Below are 19,852 nucleotides of genomic sequence, written 5' to 3' on the forward strand. Positions count from 1 at the left end.
CAGAGGCCAAGTAGCCCTAATAGTTTTGTATTAATGACAAAGACTGCATGGAAACACAGTAGTGCCGCACTTTGATTAGGTCTAGAAAATTCAATGTCCTGGCCAGGCTGCAGGGGCTTCAACCAGATAACATCAGAAAACTGCGCAAGAAGAAAGTTAAAAAAACTCCAATAAACTAAGAAGCATGAAAGAAGGAAAATGATAAACATGATAAAATTAATGAAAATGTAGGACAAGAGATGGACAAAAATGTACAAGTCATATCATGTAAGAAAAAAGATGCAACCTCTACAGATTAGGATTGTTCTCCAAGCCCACACATTGGGAGAGAAAAAGAAGAGCCTTGGCTCCACTAACAGACTTTAAAATGTCTGAAGTTAAGCAACAGCAGCACAATTCCAATGCCCATAATTCATGTACAGAATACTGGCACCCTCTGAATGAAGGGGGAAGCCTCTGTAAGGAAAACCCAAACATATGGTGGCAGATTTACACATTTTAGAAACCAACAGCTCCAGTTCTTTAACACAGATTACCATTTTATCACACCCAATCTCCAATCATTGCTATCTTTTCTTTTCTTTTCTTAATTAAAAACATTTATAGCCCACCCAATATCATAAGATATCAATGTGAGTTACAGAGCTATATAAGATAATGAGAACAATTTTAAAAATTATTTATATAATTTATATCCCGCCCATTTAGACAGAAATCTACTCTGGGCAGCTAACAACAATATTAAAATAAAATAAAACAACAGTATTATTTTACTTAACAATTAAGTAATTAAATAAATTACTTAACAATTAAGTAATTTAAAACATTAAAAACCTGTGCAAGCCATGATCCTCAAACTGCTCTCAATGGTGGGACACAGAAGAGGGCCTCCACAGAAGATCTTAGTGGCAGATTTACATATGGAGAGGCACTCCTTCAAATACGAAGCTCCTAAGCTGTTTAGTGGTTTGTAAGTCATCAACAACTTGAACTCTGACTGGAAGCATATTGGCAGCTAGCGCAAATCCTTCAGAAACTGTGTCATGGGTTCTCAAGGATGTTCCTTTTAGCAGTCTAGCATCTGCACACTGCACTTGCGGCAGCCTCTGTGTCAGCTTCAAGGGTAGCCCTACAGAGAGTACATTACAGTAGTCAAACAGCAATGTTAGCAGGGGACAGGCTACTGTTTTCCCCCTCCCTTCCTCTTGCGACTTTGTCAGCTTTCAAAACAAAGGTTATAAATTCCTGCCAAACAATCATACTTTTTTAAAATTAAGAATGTACACTCAACACTGTCTATAGGTAGCCTCATGACAGGATGTTTGATTATTTATTTGATTTATATACCGCCTCATTAACGCAAGCAGTCGTCTGGGCGGTTTACAGGTTAAAACGTAAAACCCCATAATACATAGCAAACCTCATCTCTTCCCGACACACCCCAATAATCCTTGCAACAACCCTGTAAGGCAGGCCTCCCGTTAGCTCCTGAGTGGTTAGGTGTTAAGAAGTAGAAATATATTTTATTCCCAAGCCGCACAGTTCGTAATCAAACAATATCCCCACGTACACCGCATCTTCTACCTGTATCCTCGATTCGAGGCCCTCGGGGGGATCCGGTAGACGCTAACATCAGGTTTGACACACAGCACAGACTCATACTCCACCTCGGCGGCTGCCATCATCTCTGCGGCGAGTTGGGAGGTCGGCGAGACAGGAGGAGAGGCGGAACGGGAAGGCGGCCTCAAAAAGTGGGCGCACTTCCGACGACCACCTTTGTTCGGGGCAGGCAGCGAGCAAGGGGAAAAGACCTTGAAGCCTCGGCGAACGCCATCTTGGGTTCTGGCAGGCTCTTACACAACAAAGCAAGCGGTGCAACGCCGTCACGACTTCCGCAGGTCTCCATGTTGGAGGGGGTTGGAACTTCGCTTGCCGTAGGAAATAGACTCTCGCACGGGCAGCAAGCAACCTCCCGGGCTCGTGAACCTCCCCGCGCCCTTTCGGGCAGATGATTGGAAAATCTTAGGTTGGGCTCCATTACCACCCAACAATTTTAGTGAGGTAGGGCAGGCAACGCAGAAAGAAGCGTACAGACTACTGGGACACGACCGTATTTAAGGCTTTTTGCCCAGCCGGTGAGCACGGCGTTGGGGCCCGGAGGCGGCCAGAGGGCCGCATCTTCAGCCGCGGAGCCTCGTTGGCGTTCGCCGCCAGGGCTCCGTTTACGTGCGGCGTTCTGGGCGGGCAGCTCCAGAGACAGACAGACAGCCCCTGCCCTCTTGTAATGTTATGAGAAAGAACTGGACCAGAACTAGTAAAAAAATTTCTAGCGCTGATGCGTTGTTGTTTTTTGTTTTGGTTACAAAAACGACGCAAGTCGGACAGCCTGCATTCCTTTTTTAAAAAAAAAAAATCCTACCTTTACTTTGGAGAGGGCATGCGCTATATGTGACGTTTCCCCTAAGTTTCTCTCTTCCGAGAAAGGATACTTAAGTTCTTAAGGGAAAATCCAAAGGAAACAAAAAGACAAAAACATTTTTGACATTTTTTCCTTTTTGTATTTGTTTCTTGGAATTTTGCCTGATATGCTTGCACAGGTATACAACTATCTGTATCTGCTTAAGCTCTTCGGTTCAGCGGAGTTACTCCGTTTTTAAATCTGTCACGCTGAACCCAGTGACGACATGAAAGTGGGCTGGAAGTCTCTCAGGAGGCCATTCTTGGTCCTGGCGAATAGAGTGAGTGTGTGTGTGTGCTCGCTCTTACTCTTCCCTTATTCTTATATATTCCCTTATTCTGGGGGCATCCTGGGACCGTTTAGCTTGCCGTCACACAGGCTGGCTCTTCTTGGGGAATTGAACTTCCAATCTCAGATTCTGCGGCCAGATACCTAACTCACTAAAGCTATCCAGCCAACTCTACCTATGGTATACATATTTATAAATACTTTCAGAGTGCATTCCTCTATTCAGTTTCTTTAAGCACAAGTCTGTATTACTCATAATCAACTACAGCTGCTCCCCACAAGTCTTAAAAAATTTACAGGGATGGGACAAACCATCATTCTGACACATGAATTACAAAGTACAGAAATTTCTTTGTTGCTATATTTTGGGAGGAGAAAAAATTATTTCTTTTTAAGTTGCTTCTTAAACAGAATTGCACTAAATTTCAGGATTTTTTCATACTTTTCTGTGGGCATCTGTGATTCCTGTTTGGTGAGGACTTAAAGAGCAAGTGGGACAAAATTTGTCAGATGCATGTAACATTCTTGTAACAGGGCAACTAACTGACTAATTTATGAGGTGCTCATGTATATCTGTAGAGTTCTGAATTTTTTGTTCAGTTCTCTAGCTGCATAGCAGAAGTGCAGTGTTTCACAGCGCAGAATAGCTTCATGTTCTGCATTAACTGGCACATGCTTTTTCTCATTAACTGGCACATGCAGGCTCAGTAACTTACTCTGAGACATTTGTAAGAGAAATAAAATGTTTCACCTACTAACAGTGAACAGATAACCGTAAGCTAAAAATCATGCAGCCAAAGATGGAGAAGCTCTATACAGTCAGCAAAAACAAGACCTGGAGCTGACTGCGGTTCTGATCATCAGCTTCTCATAGCAAAATTCAAGCTTAAACTGAAGAGAGTAGGAAAAACCACTGGGCCACTCAGGTATAATCTAAACCAAATCCCTTATGAATACACAGTGGAAGTAAAGAACAGATTTAAGGAACTAGATTTGGTGGACAGAGTGCCTGAAGAACTTTGGATAGAGGCTCGTAACATTGTCCAGGAGGCAGCAACGAAAACCATCCCAAAGAAAAGGAAATGCAAGAAAGCAAAGTGGCTGTCCAACGAGGCCTTAGAAATAGCAGAGAGGAGAAGGGAAGCAAAATGCAAGGGAGATAGGGAAAGTTACAGAAACTTGAATGCAGACTTCCAAAGAATAGTAAGGAGAGACAAGAGGGCCTTCTTAAATGAACAATGCAAAGAAATAGAGGAAGATAACAAAAAAGGAAAGACCAGAGATCTGTTCAGGAAAATTGGACATATTAGAGGAACATTTTGCGCAAAGATGAACATGATAAAAGACAAAAATGGAAGGGACCTAACAGAAGCAGAAGACGTCAAGAAGAGGTGGCAAGAATACACAGAGGAATTATATCAGAAAGATTTGGATATCCCAGACAACCCAGACAATGTAGTTGCTGAACTTGAGCCAGACATCCTGGAGAGCGAAGTCAAGTGGGCCTTAGAAAGCCTGGCTAACAACAAGGCCAGTGGAGGTGATGGCATTCCAGTTGAACTATTTAAAATCTTGAAAGATGATGCTGTTAAGGTGCTACATTCAATATGCCAGCAAGTTTGGAAAACTCAACAGTGGCCAGAGGATTGGAAAAGATCAGTCTACATCCCAATCCCAAAGAAAGGCAGTGCGAAAGAATGCTCCAACTACCGTACAATTGCACTCATTTCACACGCTAGCAAGGTTATGCTCAAAATCCTACAAGGTAGGCTTCAGCAGTATGTGGACCGAGAACTCCCAGAAGTACAAGCTGGATTCCGAAGAGGCAGAGGAACTCGAGACCAAATTGCTAACTTGCGCTGGATTATGGAGAAAGCCAGAGAGTTCCAGAAAAATATCTACTTCTGCTTCATTGACTATGCGAAAGCCTTTGACTGTGTGGACCACAGCAAACTATGGCAAGTTCTTAAAGAAATGGGAGTGCCTGACCACTTTATCTGTCTCCTGAGAAACCTATATGTGGGACAGGAAGCAACAGTTAGAACTGGTCATGGAACAACTGAGTGGTTCAAAATTGGGAAAGGAGTACGGCAAGGCTGTATATTGTCCCCCAGCTTGTTTAACTTATATGCAGAATACATCATGCGGAAGGCTGGACTGGAAGAAACCCAAGCCGGAATTAAGATTGCCGGAAGAAATATCAACAACCTCCGATACGCAGATGATACCACTCTGATGGCAGAAAGTGAGGAGGAATTAAAGAACCTTGTAATGAGAGTGAAAGAGGAGAGTGCAAAAAACGGTCTGAAACTCAACAACAAAAAAACTAAGATCATGGCCACTGGTCCCATCACCTCCTGGGAAATAGAAGGGGAAGATATGGAGGCAGTGTCAAATTTTATCTTCCTGGGCTCCATGATCACTGCAGATGGAGACAGCAGCCCTGAAATTAAAAGGCGCCTTCTTCTTGGGAGGAAAGCGATGACAAATCTTGACAGCATCTTGAAAAGCAGAGACATCACCTTGCCAACAAAAGTCCGAATAGTCAAAGCTATGGTTTTTCCTGTCGTGATGTATGGAAGTGAGAGCTGGACCATAAAGAAAGCTGACTGCCGAAGAATTGATGCCTTTGAATTGTGGTGCTGGAGGAGACTCTTGAGAATCCCCTGGACTGCAAGGAGAACAAACCTATCAGTTCTAAAGGAAATCAACCCTGAATGCTCACTTGAAGGACAGATTCTGAAGCTGAGGCTCCAGTACTTTGGCCATCTCATGAGAAGAAAAGAGTCCTTGGAAAAAACCTTGATGTTAGGAAGGTGTGATGGCAAGAGGGGAAGGGGACGACCGAGGATGAGATGGCTGGACAGTGTCTGCGAAGCAACCAACATGAACCTGACACAACTCCGGGAGGCAGTAGAAGACAGGAGGGCCTGGCGTGCTCTGGTCCATGGGGTCACGAAGAGTCGGACACGACTAAACGACTAAACACACAAAAATCATGACTACTTTCAGCAACAGACTCTAAAGGGGGGGTGGGAGGCACAGAGAGAAAGGTGAGGCTCTCTTTGAATTCAGGGTTGCTTCTAGATAGATTGGTTGTTACAAGATAGACTGACAGTCATTCCCACCCAGAAAGGTCCTTCCCAGCTGAAACTGCTAAAGGCAGTATGCAAGGTTGCAAAAACTCCAACACGATCAGGTGTCAGGCTCAGGACAAAGGCACACCCTGGTCCTTCAACAGTTAGCCATTGTAATTCTAGCAAACTTTAGGTGAATACCAATAGGATTCTGGCCAGCAAATTCATCTGAAATAGCAGGATATTAAGATATAAATAAATGTATGTCATGGTTTGGTTTCAGTAGAAGTCATTTGAGTTTGATTTTGACTTAATTAGGCAGAATCAGAATATTCATAGTTTCAGAATGGATTGTCGTGAACTACCGAGAGTGGCCTTGGTAGGCAGATGGATGATATAGAAGTTAAATAAATAAATGTTTTGTATTTCCACATCTAACATGTATTAACTGGCTTTTTAAAAAGGTAAAGAAGCCTGGGAATCTGGGCCAGTTAATAATAAAAAAGGAACACTTTTTAGCATATCTAATGTGTTGGCAAGACCTGATTAACCAGCCAAATGGCAAGCCAATTTCTAGCCTACTTATGTAATAATCATGTAATAACAATTGAAATCCTGTTGCTTAGTAAATCACACTAGAGTAGGTCTCCTGAAGCAATAGGGTTTGGGTGAGCCAATTCCTCTGAGTTCCATTGATTAAAGTGGGCCTACTCTAGTTGAAATTAACTATGCTAACTCACCAAATCCCTACTGATTCAATAGATTTACTCTAATGCAACTTACTACTCTAAGCAACATGATCTCAACCAGTATTTTATACCCAGAATATGGATTCTAAACCTGGGAAAGACTGAATGCAGCCATGTTATTACCCTCCAAGGAATGGTTACAAAATCACAGAATAATAGAGTTGGAAGGGGCCTATAAGGCCATGAGTCCAGCCCCCTGCTCAGTGCAGGAATCTAAATAAAAGGAGATCTGACAAGTGGTAGTCCAAGTTTCTCCTGAGTGCCTCCAGTATTGGAGCATTCACTATCTCCTGAGGTAATTGTTTTCATTGTCATACTACCTACTCTAACAGTTGTTTTTCCTGATATTCAGTGTAAATCTGGGTTCCTGTAGCTTGAGCCCATTTTTATATGTCCTGCACTCTGGAATAATCGAGAACAGATCCTGCCCCTCCTATGTATGACAATTTTTCAAGTATCTCCCCTCATAGTAACAACAGAGGGGCCTAACTGAACACTGACATATTAAAAGACAAGCTATCAAACACTCACGGACAAGCCTCATTCTGTCACTCCTTCCTATATTTCACCATTAACCTTCTAAGCACCTATTGGCTAACACTAGACAGAATCTGATTGGTTAAACACATTATATTATGCAAATACATTCATTCTTATACAGTGGGGTCTTGACTTGCGAACTTAATCCGTATTGGAAGGCGGTTCGCAGGTCAAAAAGTTTGCAGGTCAAAATCTGCATTCCCATAGGAATGCATTGAAAACCATTGTAATCCGTATCTGCTCTGTACCGTCCATAGAAAGTAATGGGAAGCTGCTATTCCGCCTTCTGCCACTAGAGGGGGATACTTTGTAATCCCAGGAAGGCAAAACAGGCAGCCCACCCATTTCCTCTGAGCTCCGGGGGAATGGGCCGGGTGGAGATGGCAGCAGCACATGGTGCCCGGCCATCAAGGCTCCCCGCGGCCCCCGTGGCACTCCCTCCCTCCCAGCCCGGCCCCCGTTTCCAGCCCCAGCCGGATCCCGGCCCTCCTCACTCTCCTTCCTGTTCCCATGGAGCCCTCCCAGCGCCAGTGCCACCCCCGCGAACCCGCTCCCGCCCTCCCGCGTGGGCTCACTGGGGCGCTCGGAGGCTCCTCCGCCGTCCTCACCGCTGCCTTTTGCCGCCGCTGCCGCTCGGCTCACCGGGGCCCACCCAGGACAGGCGGAGGCCCTGGCTGGGCTGGAATTCTGGTGGCCGGAATACCCCGAGGCGCCCCAATCCCGGAGCAGGAGCAGCGCTGCCACCTCTCCACCTCTCTCCGCCTTGCCGCTCTCCTTCCCCGGCCATTGAGGCTTCCCACGGCCCCTGCGGTGCTCCCTCCCTCCCCGCCCGGCTCCAGTTTCCAGCCCCAGCCAGATCCCGGCCCACCTCGCTCTCCTTCCCCGGCCATCTGGGCTCCCTGAGGCCCCCGCGGCGCTCCCTCCCTCCCTGCTTGGCCCCCGTTTCCAGCCCCAGCCGGATCCTGGCCCTCCTCGCTCTCCTTCCCCAGTCCCTGTTCCCAGCGCCCGCGCCCGCCTAGTTCCCCGGCATGGAGCCCTCCCAGCGCCAGTACCACCCCCGCGAACTCGCTCCCGCCCTCCCACGCAGGCTCACTGGGGCGCTCGGAGGCTCCTCCGCTGTCCTCGCCGCTGCCTTTTGTCGCCGCCGCTGGAGCTCGGCTCAGCGGGGCCCACCCAGGAGGCCCCGGCCGGGCTCGAATTCTGGCGGCCAGAACGCCCCAAGGCGCCCCAATCCCGGAGCAGGAGCAGCACCGCCGCCTCTCGCCGCATCCAGGTGCTTTCCTGCTTTAAAAAAAAAAAATTGGTACGTACCTCAATTCTCTGTCTGCAAGTCAAAATGGATTTTTGCGGACGGAGAAGTACGTAACTCAAAAAGTTTGTACCTCAGGCCGTTCGCAAGTCAAGACCCCACTGTATACCCATATAAACTTTCTGGTTTACACAAATACACAAATTCTAACAGTTCTTTTAGTCTTTCCTCATTGGGCTTTGTGGCATCTGCCCAGGTCATGAATATCAATATGCTATCTGCATGGATCAATGGGAGTGCTGGAGAGGCGGAGTCACAAGATATAAGAGTCTCTGCTGGGTGAGTAGAGAGTGAGATTGGAATTTGGAGATTAGAGGATTGGTGTTTGGGAGGAAAGAGAGAGAGAGGGTTGATGGTTGAAAGTATATGAAGAATGATGTGTTGTTAAGAGTAGCTTCATCACCTGTATTAATAAACAATTTTTATTTGTTTCTTTTTAAAATAACACATTGCCTGGACGTCTGTGATTAATAATAAACAATGTTGATGTAATCAACTGGTGGCAGCGACACAACACGTAGCTTGTACCCTGTGATTGGTGAAACAACCAAGCGACAGATGGAAACGTGACAAATTGATGGCACAGCGCTGGGATACGAAACAATCCACTGAAAAATTTAATGGGCTGAAGTTTGAAGGTATTCCTAGCTAGAAGGAGTTAGGATCTGTGGCAAGAAGTGGTTACCCGTTAGAGTCTTGTAGAAGACTTAGTATCACATTCCCGCCTGTCCCTTGATTGTTTCACCAAACAAGAGCACAAGCTACGAATTTTTCATCTGCCACCAGTTTATTACATCAGCACATGCATTAATAACAATAGAGGTACAGGCCATGTATCATTTTAAATAGAACCAAATAGAAGTTGTTTATTAATACAGGTGATGAAGGTAGAATGTCTTTAACTCTTAACCAAATATCTCACTTCATCCACCCTCCACTCCCAATTCCAAAACCTCCCCTCTCAACTCTTCAAAACTCCAGTCTCCCCCTCCTCCTGCAGAGAATCTTATATCTCTTGACTCCACCTCTCCAGCACTCTCATTGGTCCATGCAGATAGCATATGAATATTCATGACCTGGGCGGATGCCACACTCCTCCCCTTAGTACATTTATGACAGGAGGGGAAACTTAATGGTTTGCCCTCATAAACAAACAAAAATGTATGGAAAGATGAAAATATTAACCTTTTACATTACTAAGGATATATTACTTACATTGATAAGGATTACATTACATTACTCTTACATTACTAAGGATACAGTGGTGCCTCGCACAACGAGTGCCTCACACAACGATGAATTCACACAACGATGCCTTTTTCTGTTAAATTTGCTGCCTCACACAGCGATGTTTCCTATGGGGGATTTTCACACAACGATCTCCCTTTTTGCTCCTGTAAAAGTATCTTACAATGTTTGGACGCTGTTTTAAATGATTGCAATGGTTAGTCCACCTCCTGAAACCTATGCAAACTGATTTTGGTGTTGTTCTGACACTTCGTTTATTTATGATGATTTTTTGAATTTTCTCCATTGGAAACCATTGGATGGTCTGTCTAATGGTTTCCAATGGAAAAAACAAAAAATCATCATAAATTAACGAAGTGTCAGAACAACACCAAAATCAGTTTGCATAGGTTTCAGGAGGTGGACTAACCATTGCAATCATTTAAAACAGCTTCCAAACATTGTAAGACACTTTTACAGGAGCGAAAAGGGAGATCGGGAAGAACTTTAAAAGGCAAACGGAGATCAAAGAGCCCTTTCCCGATCTCCCTTTTCGCTCCTGTAAAAGTGTCTTACAATGTTTGGAAGCTGTTTTAAATGTTTGCAATGGTTAGTCCACCTCCTGAAACCTATGCAAACTGATTTTGGTGTTGTTCTGACACTTCGTTAATTTATGATGATTTTTTGAATTTTCTCCATTGGAAACCATTGGATGGTCTGTCTAATGGTTTCCAATGGAAAAAACAAAAAATCATCATAAATTAACGAAGTGTCAGAACAACACCAAAATCAGTTTGCATAGGTTTCAGGAGGTGGACTAACCATTGCAATCATTTAAAACAGCTTACAAACATTGTAAGACACTTTTACAGGAGCGAAAAAGGACTTCGCAAAGGCATTGAAATGTATTGAGTCGGCTTCAATACATTCCAATATAGGAAACATTGTTTCACTCAACGATGTTTCCTATGGGGATTTTCACTGAACAATGCCAATCCGTTCCATTTGGAACGGATTAACCGGTTTTCAATGCATTCCTATGAGAAATGGTGTTTCACAGAACGATGTTTCACACAACGTTGATTTTTTTGGAACCAATTAACATCGTTGTGTGAGGCACCACTGTACTTTTATTTTCACAATCACTATACATACCGCTTATTTTATTAATAGCCAAGCAAATTTTGAACTTTAATCATATTCCATAACTATTGCACAAACAATACAGCTAACACTGAGAGTTCCGGCTTGACGCCGCGACAAGACAGCAGCAGGAGGACAGAGTTCTGTTCCCTGGGCTGAATTCTGACCTGTTTGGGACACCCTAGGGTGTCGAAACCACCCCAGAGAGGTGGTGAACTGGGGGGGATGCCTGTTGATCACGGGGGGGGGGGACGGCGGTCATCCCCATTTGATCCAGGAAATTCCCTAATCAGCCAACGAGCAGAAACAAGCAGTTCTCTGCTTGCAAGTCATCGGCAGCCGGCAAATAAGAGAAACAACAATCAGCTATTCACCATCACTGTTACTATCGGGTGAGATATATTTTTTACAACTAATTGCTTATGATTACCCCTGGAGAAGACAATTCCTATATACAGAAAAAAGAATCTCCTATCAATCTCATCAATCTTACAGCGGCAGGAAATCTGGAGAGAGGGATAGTTGATGCAAAGAAAATAATTTAAAGATTAATGGGACATTAACTACTCATTTAAATGCATTCAAAATATACTTTAAGAATATTATAATTTGGCATTATAATCTTAAGAAATTTTCTCATAAATTATAACTAGATAAGTCTGGACTCATGTTTTGACTATCTGAAGTCTTTTGGCATAATTCCCCAGAACAGTGACCTTGAGTACTCTACTGTTGTTTAAAACTTGGAAACCTTTTTTTCTATTTCTTTTTGATTTCTTCATGCCTGACTGGAACATAAATTAACCCTAAAGTGGATTTTTTAAAGTTGTACCTTGGAAATTGCTATATTGGGCCAAAGTGAACTTATTGGAACCACCTCCAGGGACTTGGAATCACAGTTTTGGCCATGCAGAATTGCGGGAACTAGGCCACCAGGATATGGATACAAACACTGAACTGGATTGTGATATTTGGGGCTTTTGAACCTCAGTCCAGGCCTATTTGATCAAAGTAGATCTTTTGAAATTGCCCCTGGAGCTGGAAGTGCTTATTATTATTATTATTATTATTATTATTATTATTATTATTATTATTATTATTATTATTATTATTATTATTATTATTATTATTATTATTATTATTATTATTATTATTATTATTATTATTATTATTATTATTATTATTTTGTTTGTTTGTTTGTTTGTTTGTTTGTTTGTTTGTTTGTTTATATATATATATGCCGCCCACTCTACCCAGAGGTCCTTGGTGGCTTATAACAATTAAAATTCAATACAATAAAAGATAAAATGATTAAAATACAATTAAAATACAATTAAAATTGCCATCATCAGGACACACAGTTGATGTTATTTCAGTTAAAAGCCTTCTGGAACAGGAAGGTTTTGACCTGGCGCCGAAATGTCATCAACGGCGGCGCCAGACAAATTTCAGTCGGGAGGGCGTTCCATAGTCTGGGGGCAGCTGCCGAGAAGGCCATTTGTCTACAAGCCATCCCTCTTACCTTCTTGAGGGATGGCTCTTTCAAAAGGGCCCCCTGGCTAGATCTTAACTGCCGGGTAGGCTCATATGGAAGGAGGCGGTCCTTCAAGTATCCAGGGCCCAAGCCGTTTAGGGCATTATATGTCAAAACAAGCACTTTGAATTGGGCCTGGGCAGCAACTGGTAGCCAATGTAAATTAAAAAGAATTGGCTTGGTGTGATCTCTAGCGGCCCCACCACTCACCACCTGTGCAGCTCAATTTGGACCAGTTGCAGTCACCGGACCGTCTTCAAAGGCAGCCCCACGTAGAGCACATTGCAATATTCTATACGAGATGTTACCAGTGTGTGTGTAACTGTCATGAGACTCCGCTCGTCCAGGAAGGCCGTAGCTGGTATAATTTCCGCAGCTGAAGGAAGGCACCTCTGACCACCAAGTCCACCTGGGCTTCCAAAGTTAGACTGGGGTCCAGGAGCACCCCCAGGCTGTGGACCCTGTCCCTTAGGGGGAGTGTAACCCCATTCAGGGCAGGGAAATGGCCCTCCAGCCTGTCTGGCAAAGCACCCACTAACAGCACTTCCGTCTTGTCTGGATTGACTTTCAATTTATTAACCCTCATCCAGTCCATTATCAGGTCCAGACACGAGGTCAGCATAGAAACCACCTCACCTGGATTGGTGGAAAATGAGAGGTAGAGCTGAGTGTCATCAGCATATTGCTGACTCCTCAGCCCAAACCTCCTGATGACCTCTCCCAGCGGTTTCATGTAGATGTTAAACAGCATGGGGGACAGTATCGAGCCCTGTGGAACCCCATGACATAAATACCATGGGGCAGAGCAACTGTCCCCCAGCACCACCCTCTGGACATGGTCAGCTAGGAAGGAGCGGAACCACCATAAAACAGTGCCCCCAACTCCCAACCCAGCCATCCTATCCAGAAGGACACCATGGTTGCTGGTGTTGAAAGCCGCTGAGAGGTCCAGGAGTATCAACAGGGTCACACTCCCCCTATCTCTCTTCTGGCAAAGGTCATCGTACAGGGCGACCAAGACAGTCTCTGTACCAAAACCCAGCCTGAAACCTGATTGAAATGGACCCAGAAAATCCGTTTCATCCAGCAGCGCCTGGAGTTGCCCGGCCACAACCCACTCCAACACTTTGCCCAAATAAGGGAGGTTTGCCACTGGTCAGTAGTTAACCACCAGCCTTGGGTCCAGGTTAGGCTTTTTAAGGAGTGGTCGAATTACCGCCTCATTCAAGGCAGTAGGGACCACTCCCTCTCTCAAAGAGGTGTTCACGGCCTCCTGGACCCAAGTGTGAACCCCCCTGGCAGATCTTCCAATTAGCCAAGATGGGCAAGGGTCGAGCGGAGTGGTGGTAGAACGGACAGATCCAAGCACCCTGTCCACATCCTCGGGTCTCAACAATTGAAACTCATCCATTAATGTCTGACCTAAGCACGGCACACTGGACACATCTTCCGATTTTGCAGTAACAGTGGAGTCCAGCCCACTGCGAATCTGAGTGATTTTTCCTCAAAATGAATAGCAAACTCATCACAGCGAGCTGACGAGCAGTCTGGGTCCTCCACCAGATTTCCCGGTTGAAGAAGATCCCGGACCACTCTAAACAGCTCTGCTGGACGACATTCTGAGGAAGCAATACGACTGGAGAAATATTGCTGTTTCGCCAGTCGTATTGCCACGAAATAGGCCCAATAATGGGCTCTAACTCGTGTTCGATCAGACTCCCAGCGGGACTTCCTTCACCTGCGCTCCAGCCGTCTCCCCTCTCGTTTCATCGCCTGCAGTTCAGAAGTATACCAAGGAGCTGTCTGGGCTCGGTGAGCAGGGAGAGGGCGCTTAGGTGCAATCGTGTCAACCGCCCGGGTCATCTCCCTATTCCATAAGGTGACCTGAGCTTCGACAGGAGCGCCGACCATATCAGATGGATAATCCCCCAGAGCATTCAGGAAACCATCCGGATCCATTAGTCTCTGGGGGCGGATCATCTTAATAGATCCCCCACGCTTGCAGAGGGAAGAAGCTAATAGACTAAACTTGACTAGGAAGTGGTCTGACCATGACAATGGGGTCACAACCAGCCCTTCCACATCCAAACCACCACCTTCGAGTCCCATTGTGAAAACCAGGTCCAAGGTGTGGCCGTTCTCATGTGTCGGGCCGATGACACATTGAGACAGCCCCATGGTTGTCATGGCGGCCATGAAGTCCCAGTCAAGGCAGCCTCGGCATGGATGTTGAGGTCCCCCAGCACGAACAACCTGGGAGTCCTCAACACCAGGTCTGAGTACCTCCGTCAGCTCAGGTAGGGAGACTGTTGGTACGCAGCAGGGTGGGTGGTACACCAACAGAATCCCTAATCTGTCTTGCAAGCCCAAGACACAATACAGGCTCTCAAGACCTCCTCTCAAAGGGATAGGAAGCCTGGTCAAGGAGATAGAACTCCTATAGACTATAGCAACTCCCCCTCCCCAACCCTCCGAGCGACACTGGTGCTGGACCGAGTACCCAGGCAGACACAGCTGGGAGAGGGGGACACCACCTTCCTCTCCCACCCAGGTCTCAGTAATGCACGCCAGGTCAGCACCCTCATCTGGAATTACATCATGGATGAGGGCAGTCTTATTTTGTACTGACCTGGTGTTCATCAACAGCACCATGTGGCTTGAGGGTTTGCTGACATGGTCACCTGATACCATCTGGTTGGGGGCAGGACTAGAAGAGGGTATAGATGTAAGGTATCTAACCTCTCTTCTCCTACGTGGGCATGTTCTACTCCCACTGCCATTCCTTCCCCTACCCAGCACCACGTCAATGGCTGCCCCCTCCAATGCCCTCCCCCCTTCCTGTTCCATCAGGTCAACTGTGGGTCTCTGTGCAATCCGATGGCAATTAATAGTAATAACAGTTAAAAACAAACAAACAAAAACAAGCCCACACACCCTTCTAATGCCCCTTCTCCCCTCCCAGCCAAGTGGCTGGTGTTAAAGAAGGGGTGGGGTAGCCCAAAGCAGCAGCAGGGGCCCAGTCCTGCAGGCCAAGGGAGTCCAAGCCAGAAATTCCTCCAGACACTGTCTCTCACCCAATGCCTGGGGAGGCAGGTATCACAGGCGACTCCCCTGACGGCAGGAACGCTGGTCTAGCAGGGCCCTCACACAGGCTTCTGGCTTTTACAGCCTCCCTCCCCTCCCAGCCAGGTGGCTAGTGTTAAAGAAGGGGTGGGGTAGCCCGAAGCAACAGCAGGGGCCCAGTCCTGCAGGCCAAGGGAGTCCAGGCCAGAAATTCCTCCAAACACTGTCTCTCACCCAGGGCCTGGGGACGGCAGGTATCACAGGCGACTCCCCCGACTGCAGGAACGCTGGTCTAGCAGGGCCCTGGCACAGGCTTCTGGCTTTTACAGCCTCCCTCCCCTCCCAGCCAGGTGGCTGGTGTTGAAGAAGGGGTGGAGTAGCCCGAAGCAGCTACCTTGAGTCCAATATTTTCCTGAGTTCTGAGAGATCTAAATGACTCTGAGGCTCATGATTATATTTTGGTTTCTCAATGATTTTTAACTGGGAATAGACTTGGGAAAGGAGTGTAGTGAGACTGCCTGGATGGGACAAGGACTCATCTCATCCCAAATAGGAGTACACTAACTCTGGAACCTCTCTATTCCAGCTGTCTGATTCTTTTAGGAGAATGGGCAAGCTGACATGGTGAGCAGCGGTGTCACGATACACGTGCTGTTTTACTTTGATTTGCAGTTTGGGACTTCTACGTGCTGGGCTTTGGCTACAGCGTAGACAGATCCACAAGCTGGTTTTGCTTTGATTTACATGGTAGCAAAGTGGCTGTTTTAAACTACAAGCTCTGATCATTTAACGTGACAGAGTGGAAATATTGCTTTGAAAAGCTAGAGGTCTTATGACAGAATAAGACTTTAGCTCAGGCTGAAGTCTGTTGGGAGACCATTCTAGGTGAAAATTCAGTTGCATTTCCATATGCTAGTCAGAGAAATTAGCAAGATTCCTGAGTACATCTGTTTCATCTCAGTTTGAGACTGACAGTTTTATTTCCTTCCCTGTGCTAATTGCTTTGGCAGCAGCAACAGGCAAAGCGAAGGGAGAGGGAGAGAAAGAGATGACACTTGACAGAAGTTCATCTCCCACGGAGCTAAATTAAGCAGGCATGGCTCAACGGACTATAGGCAGAGGGTTAGTGCAACCCTCAGACAAAAGATTTGTGACTCAGAGGGCAGCACGGCTACGAGTTACTCGCCATTCTTTCCAACTACCCATTGGATTACAATCAGGCAGAATACTGCCTCATCTCAAGGAAGATGCCGTTCAAAGAATGCTTGCAGAGGATCCAGACCAGACCTGGTCCAAATTGCGGGACATGGAACAGCAGGAGGAGGACGACAGAGGGGGACGCGTTCCAGACCAGACAGGCCTGCCAGCCGAGGAAATTCCTGATGATGTCCAGATGTGAGCGGCCACGGCAGCGGCAGATGTCAGCGGCAGCGCTACAGATCAAATGAGTCAGAGTCTAACGACAGAGGAGAAGCTAATGGTAATGATGGCAGATTTAATGGCTTGTCAGAGACAATGGGTGACTTCTCAGACTGTTAGTGAACTACAACAGCAGAAATACCGTGAGTGGAAACTTGAGCTTTTGTGTAGGGAAATGTTAGATAAGGAGCATGCCAGAGACTCTTTAGAGAGCATTGACAGGAGGAATTTACCTTATTACCAGGAGGGCGATGATATTTTGTCATTTTTGACTAATTTTGAATTGTCTTGTAAGGACTTGAACTTGCCAAATCATTTATACGTTAAACTCCTGCGCACACAATTCTCTGTGCAGCTAGCAACCATTTTGGCTAGGCAAGGTGACCAACGGATGGCTTGGGATGATTTTAAAACCTTGGTTCATCAGAGATATGGTTTTACTCTGGAAATTTTGCTTCAAAAATTTAGAAAATTGAAGAAAGGTCCCCAGGAAAGTTATTCTGCCTTGGCGGATAGAATTGAACAATTAGGTGATCAGTGGTTAGAATCAACAGGAATTCGCTCATTCAATGATCTAAAAAAGTTGCTATATATGGAACATTTCATGAACTTGGTGCCATCAGAGTTAAAAAGTACTTTGTTGGAGAGGAATTATCAGGACTTACAGACGTTAGCCTTAAAGACTGACAAAATTCTGTCCTTTAAGAGAACTGAGCCTAGTGCTAAGCCTAGGTCTATTCCAGAGGTGCCCAGAAGGCAGAGCCAGTATGATTTTAAAAAGCCTACTTTTCAGGAACACAGGCAAACCTCAATTGGGGAGCGCAGAAGCATGGCTCCTAGCCAAAATAAACCACTCTTCCAATGCTTCGAATGTGGGGGGAAACCATCTAAAAAGAGACTGCCCAAAACTGACTGAGCCAGCTAGCCAAGTTAAGAAACCAGCTAGCAAAACCCCTACACCTGCTCCACGCAGGATGAAGCCAAATACTCCTAAAGTGGCATACCTAAGCTCTACCCCACTTGAGAGTCAGCAGGTACCAGCAGAAAACATTCCAATTCATGTGGCTAACCAGTCAAGCGTTTTGCCTACACAGAGACAGGAAGGAGTTTACTTAATTGAATCTCTTTCACAAGCCAGCGGAATGCAGGCAGCTGTAAATCAGTTTGTGCCTAGAATGATGGGGTTGCAAATGGCTGAAATAACAACAGGGGTAGTTCAGCAAGCTGGAAGGGAAGAAAAGTTCACTGTGATGGACCCTTGTTGCATAGTACCTGACTTGCAGCATGCTTGGACTTTACAAAATTTTTCAGAAATTGTTGCTTTGCATACTCCTGATGGTGATGTGACTTTAAGTGCCACACATGATTCTGCAGCTGATATTTCCTCCCTAAGTCGAAATTTCTTGGATCCTGATTTGATTTTGAATAATCTGAGATGTCCTGTGAGAACCTATGGTTCAGGGGAAGCTGTGGAGAAATACGTGCCCCTAGCATTTTTAATCTGAGTTACAAGCATTGGAATGGGTTCAAATATGTTTTAACTTATGAAGGGAAACCCGACTTTTTACTGGGAAATGATCTGGCATACTTAGACTACCAACAGGGCTTGAAAACCCCAACCATTCAAGTGGTAACCCATTCCCAAAGCAAACAAATTCAGGAAGCTAAGGCTGAAGAGTCCTCTGAGAACAGCGCAGATGGAAACTTAATGCAACAGCAGCCTCTTGTGACCAAACCTGATAGTGCCGCTAATACAGAAACTAAACTTGAGGACTTGATGACTCCAATGGGATCAGCTGATTTTAAATTAAAGCAACTGAATGATCCTACTTTAGCTTCTTTGAGGTCACAAGCAGTACAACCTGTGCAACAGCAAGTTAACTTTTTGTGGGGACAAAATGGACTTTTGTACAGAGAGTATTTCCCTAAATCAAATGCTGATGCCCAACCTGTTCAACAGTTGGTGGTTCCAAGGGAATACAGAGAGAAAATCCTGCAGATGGCTCATGACAGCCCAAGTAATGGACACCAAGGTGTGCAGAAAACTTTAAGTAGGATCTCTCAACATTTTTACTGGCCTGGTATTTCAAAAACTGTTAAGGACTATATTGGTTCCTGTGATTATTGTCAGTGGATAGGCCACCAGACTGACAAAACGAAAGCTGAAATGCAGCTAATGGAGATCCCAGACCAGGTGTTCCAGTGTTTGCAAATGGATGTGTTAGGGCCTTTTGTAACAACCAAATCTAAGAAGAAATACATCATCTCATTCATCTGTCAAGCTAGCAGATGGATTGAGGCCTATGCCATAAGTAACCTTTCTGCTCAGACCATCGCACGTATAGTTGTGGACCTGTGCTCACGTATAGGGATACCTTCTCAAATAATTTGTGATCAACCTGGTGCTTTTAAAAGTGAACTGATGAGGAAAATTAGTGAGATAAGCGGAATACAACTATCCTTCAGCAGACCTCAGGATCATTAAGCTCCTTCTTTCTTTCTGAAGCCTCTACAGTAGCTTTAAGATATTAAGCACCTGGAAAAAATGCCAAAAGAAAACCAGAGACTGGCGTATCTGAAGGGTCAAGATTTCCACACCATCCCCTGCCAATGCAATTTGAGGTTTTTAAAGTAAAAAAGCAGCAGTTCCCGTTCTCCTTCCCAAGTTTAGAGGGTCCGCTGGAGAACTAGCTCACTTGGCTTGATGCCCGTATCATTATACAGTGCTTAAGCTGCAAGGGACTTTGCTTGAAGCGTCTGCAATTAATTACCTTGAGAACAAGATTCACCTTAACTTCTAAACATTACTTGCCCATCCAGGCTAGAAGCTGGTTTTTGTTTTTGTTCTCCTCCAGGCCTGATGTTACAGAGATCCTGGGAAAAGAATCTGAGAACAGCAGGGTTAACACGCCTCCCCTCCCCTCCTCTCCAGTCACGCATCACGCCCTTTGCATCCCGCATTACACACCGACAAGCAGGTTACTACTCCATAGTTTCCCCTAGGAAGAACTTAGCTTTCCAGTCCCCAGCTCTTCTTAAACTGCC

At 45.4% G+C, this 19,852-nt stretch overlaps 1 protein-coding gene across 1 annotated transcript in view; it reads right to left on the bottom strand.

Moving 5' to 3' along the window:
* The window catches only part of NECAP1 (NECAP endocytosis associated 1), a 36,886-nt gene extending 34,996 nt beyond the window's left edge, over positions 1 to 1,890 (bottom strand). Inside the window, exon 1 of the mRNA XM_020805790.3 lies at positions 1,585 to 1,890. Coding sequence (XP_020661449.1) covers positions 1,585 to 1,685 — 101 coding nt within the window. The 5' untranslated portion in view covers positions 1,686 to 1,890. The remainder of the gene's footprint in view (positions 1 to 1,584) is intronic.
* Positions 1,891 to 19,852: the final 17,962 nt, after the last annotated feature.

Source organism: Pogona vitticeps, chromosome 5 (genome assembly GCF_051106095.1).
Source record: "Pogona vitticeps strain Pit_001003342236 chromosome 5, PviZW2.1, whole genome shotgun sequence".
Classification (NCBI taxonomy): domain Eukaryota; kingdom Metazoa; phylum Chordata; class Lepidosauria; order Squamata; family Agamidae; genus Pogona; species Pogona vitticeps.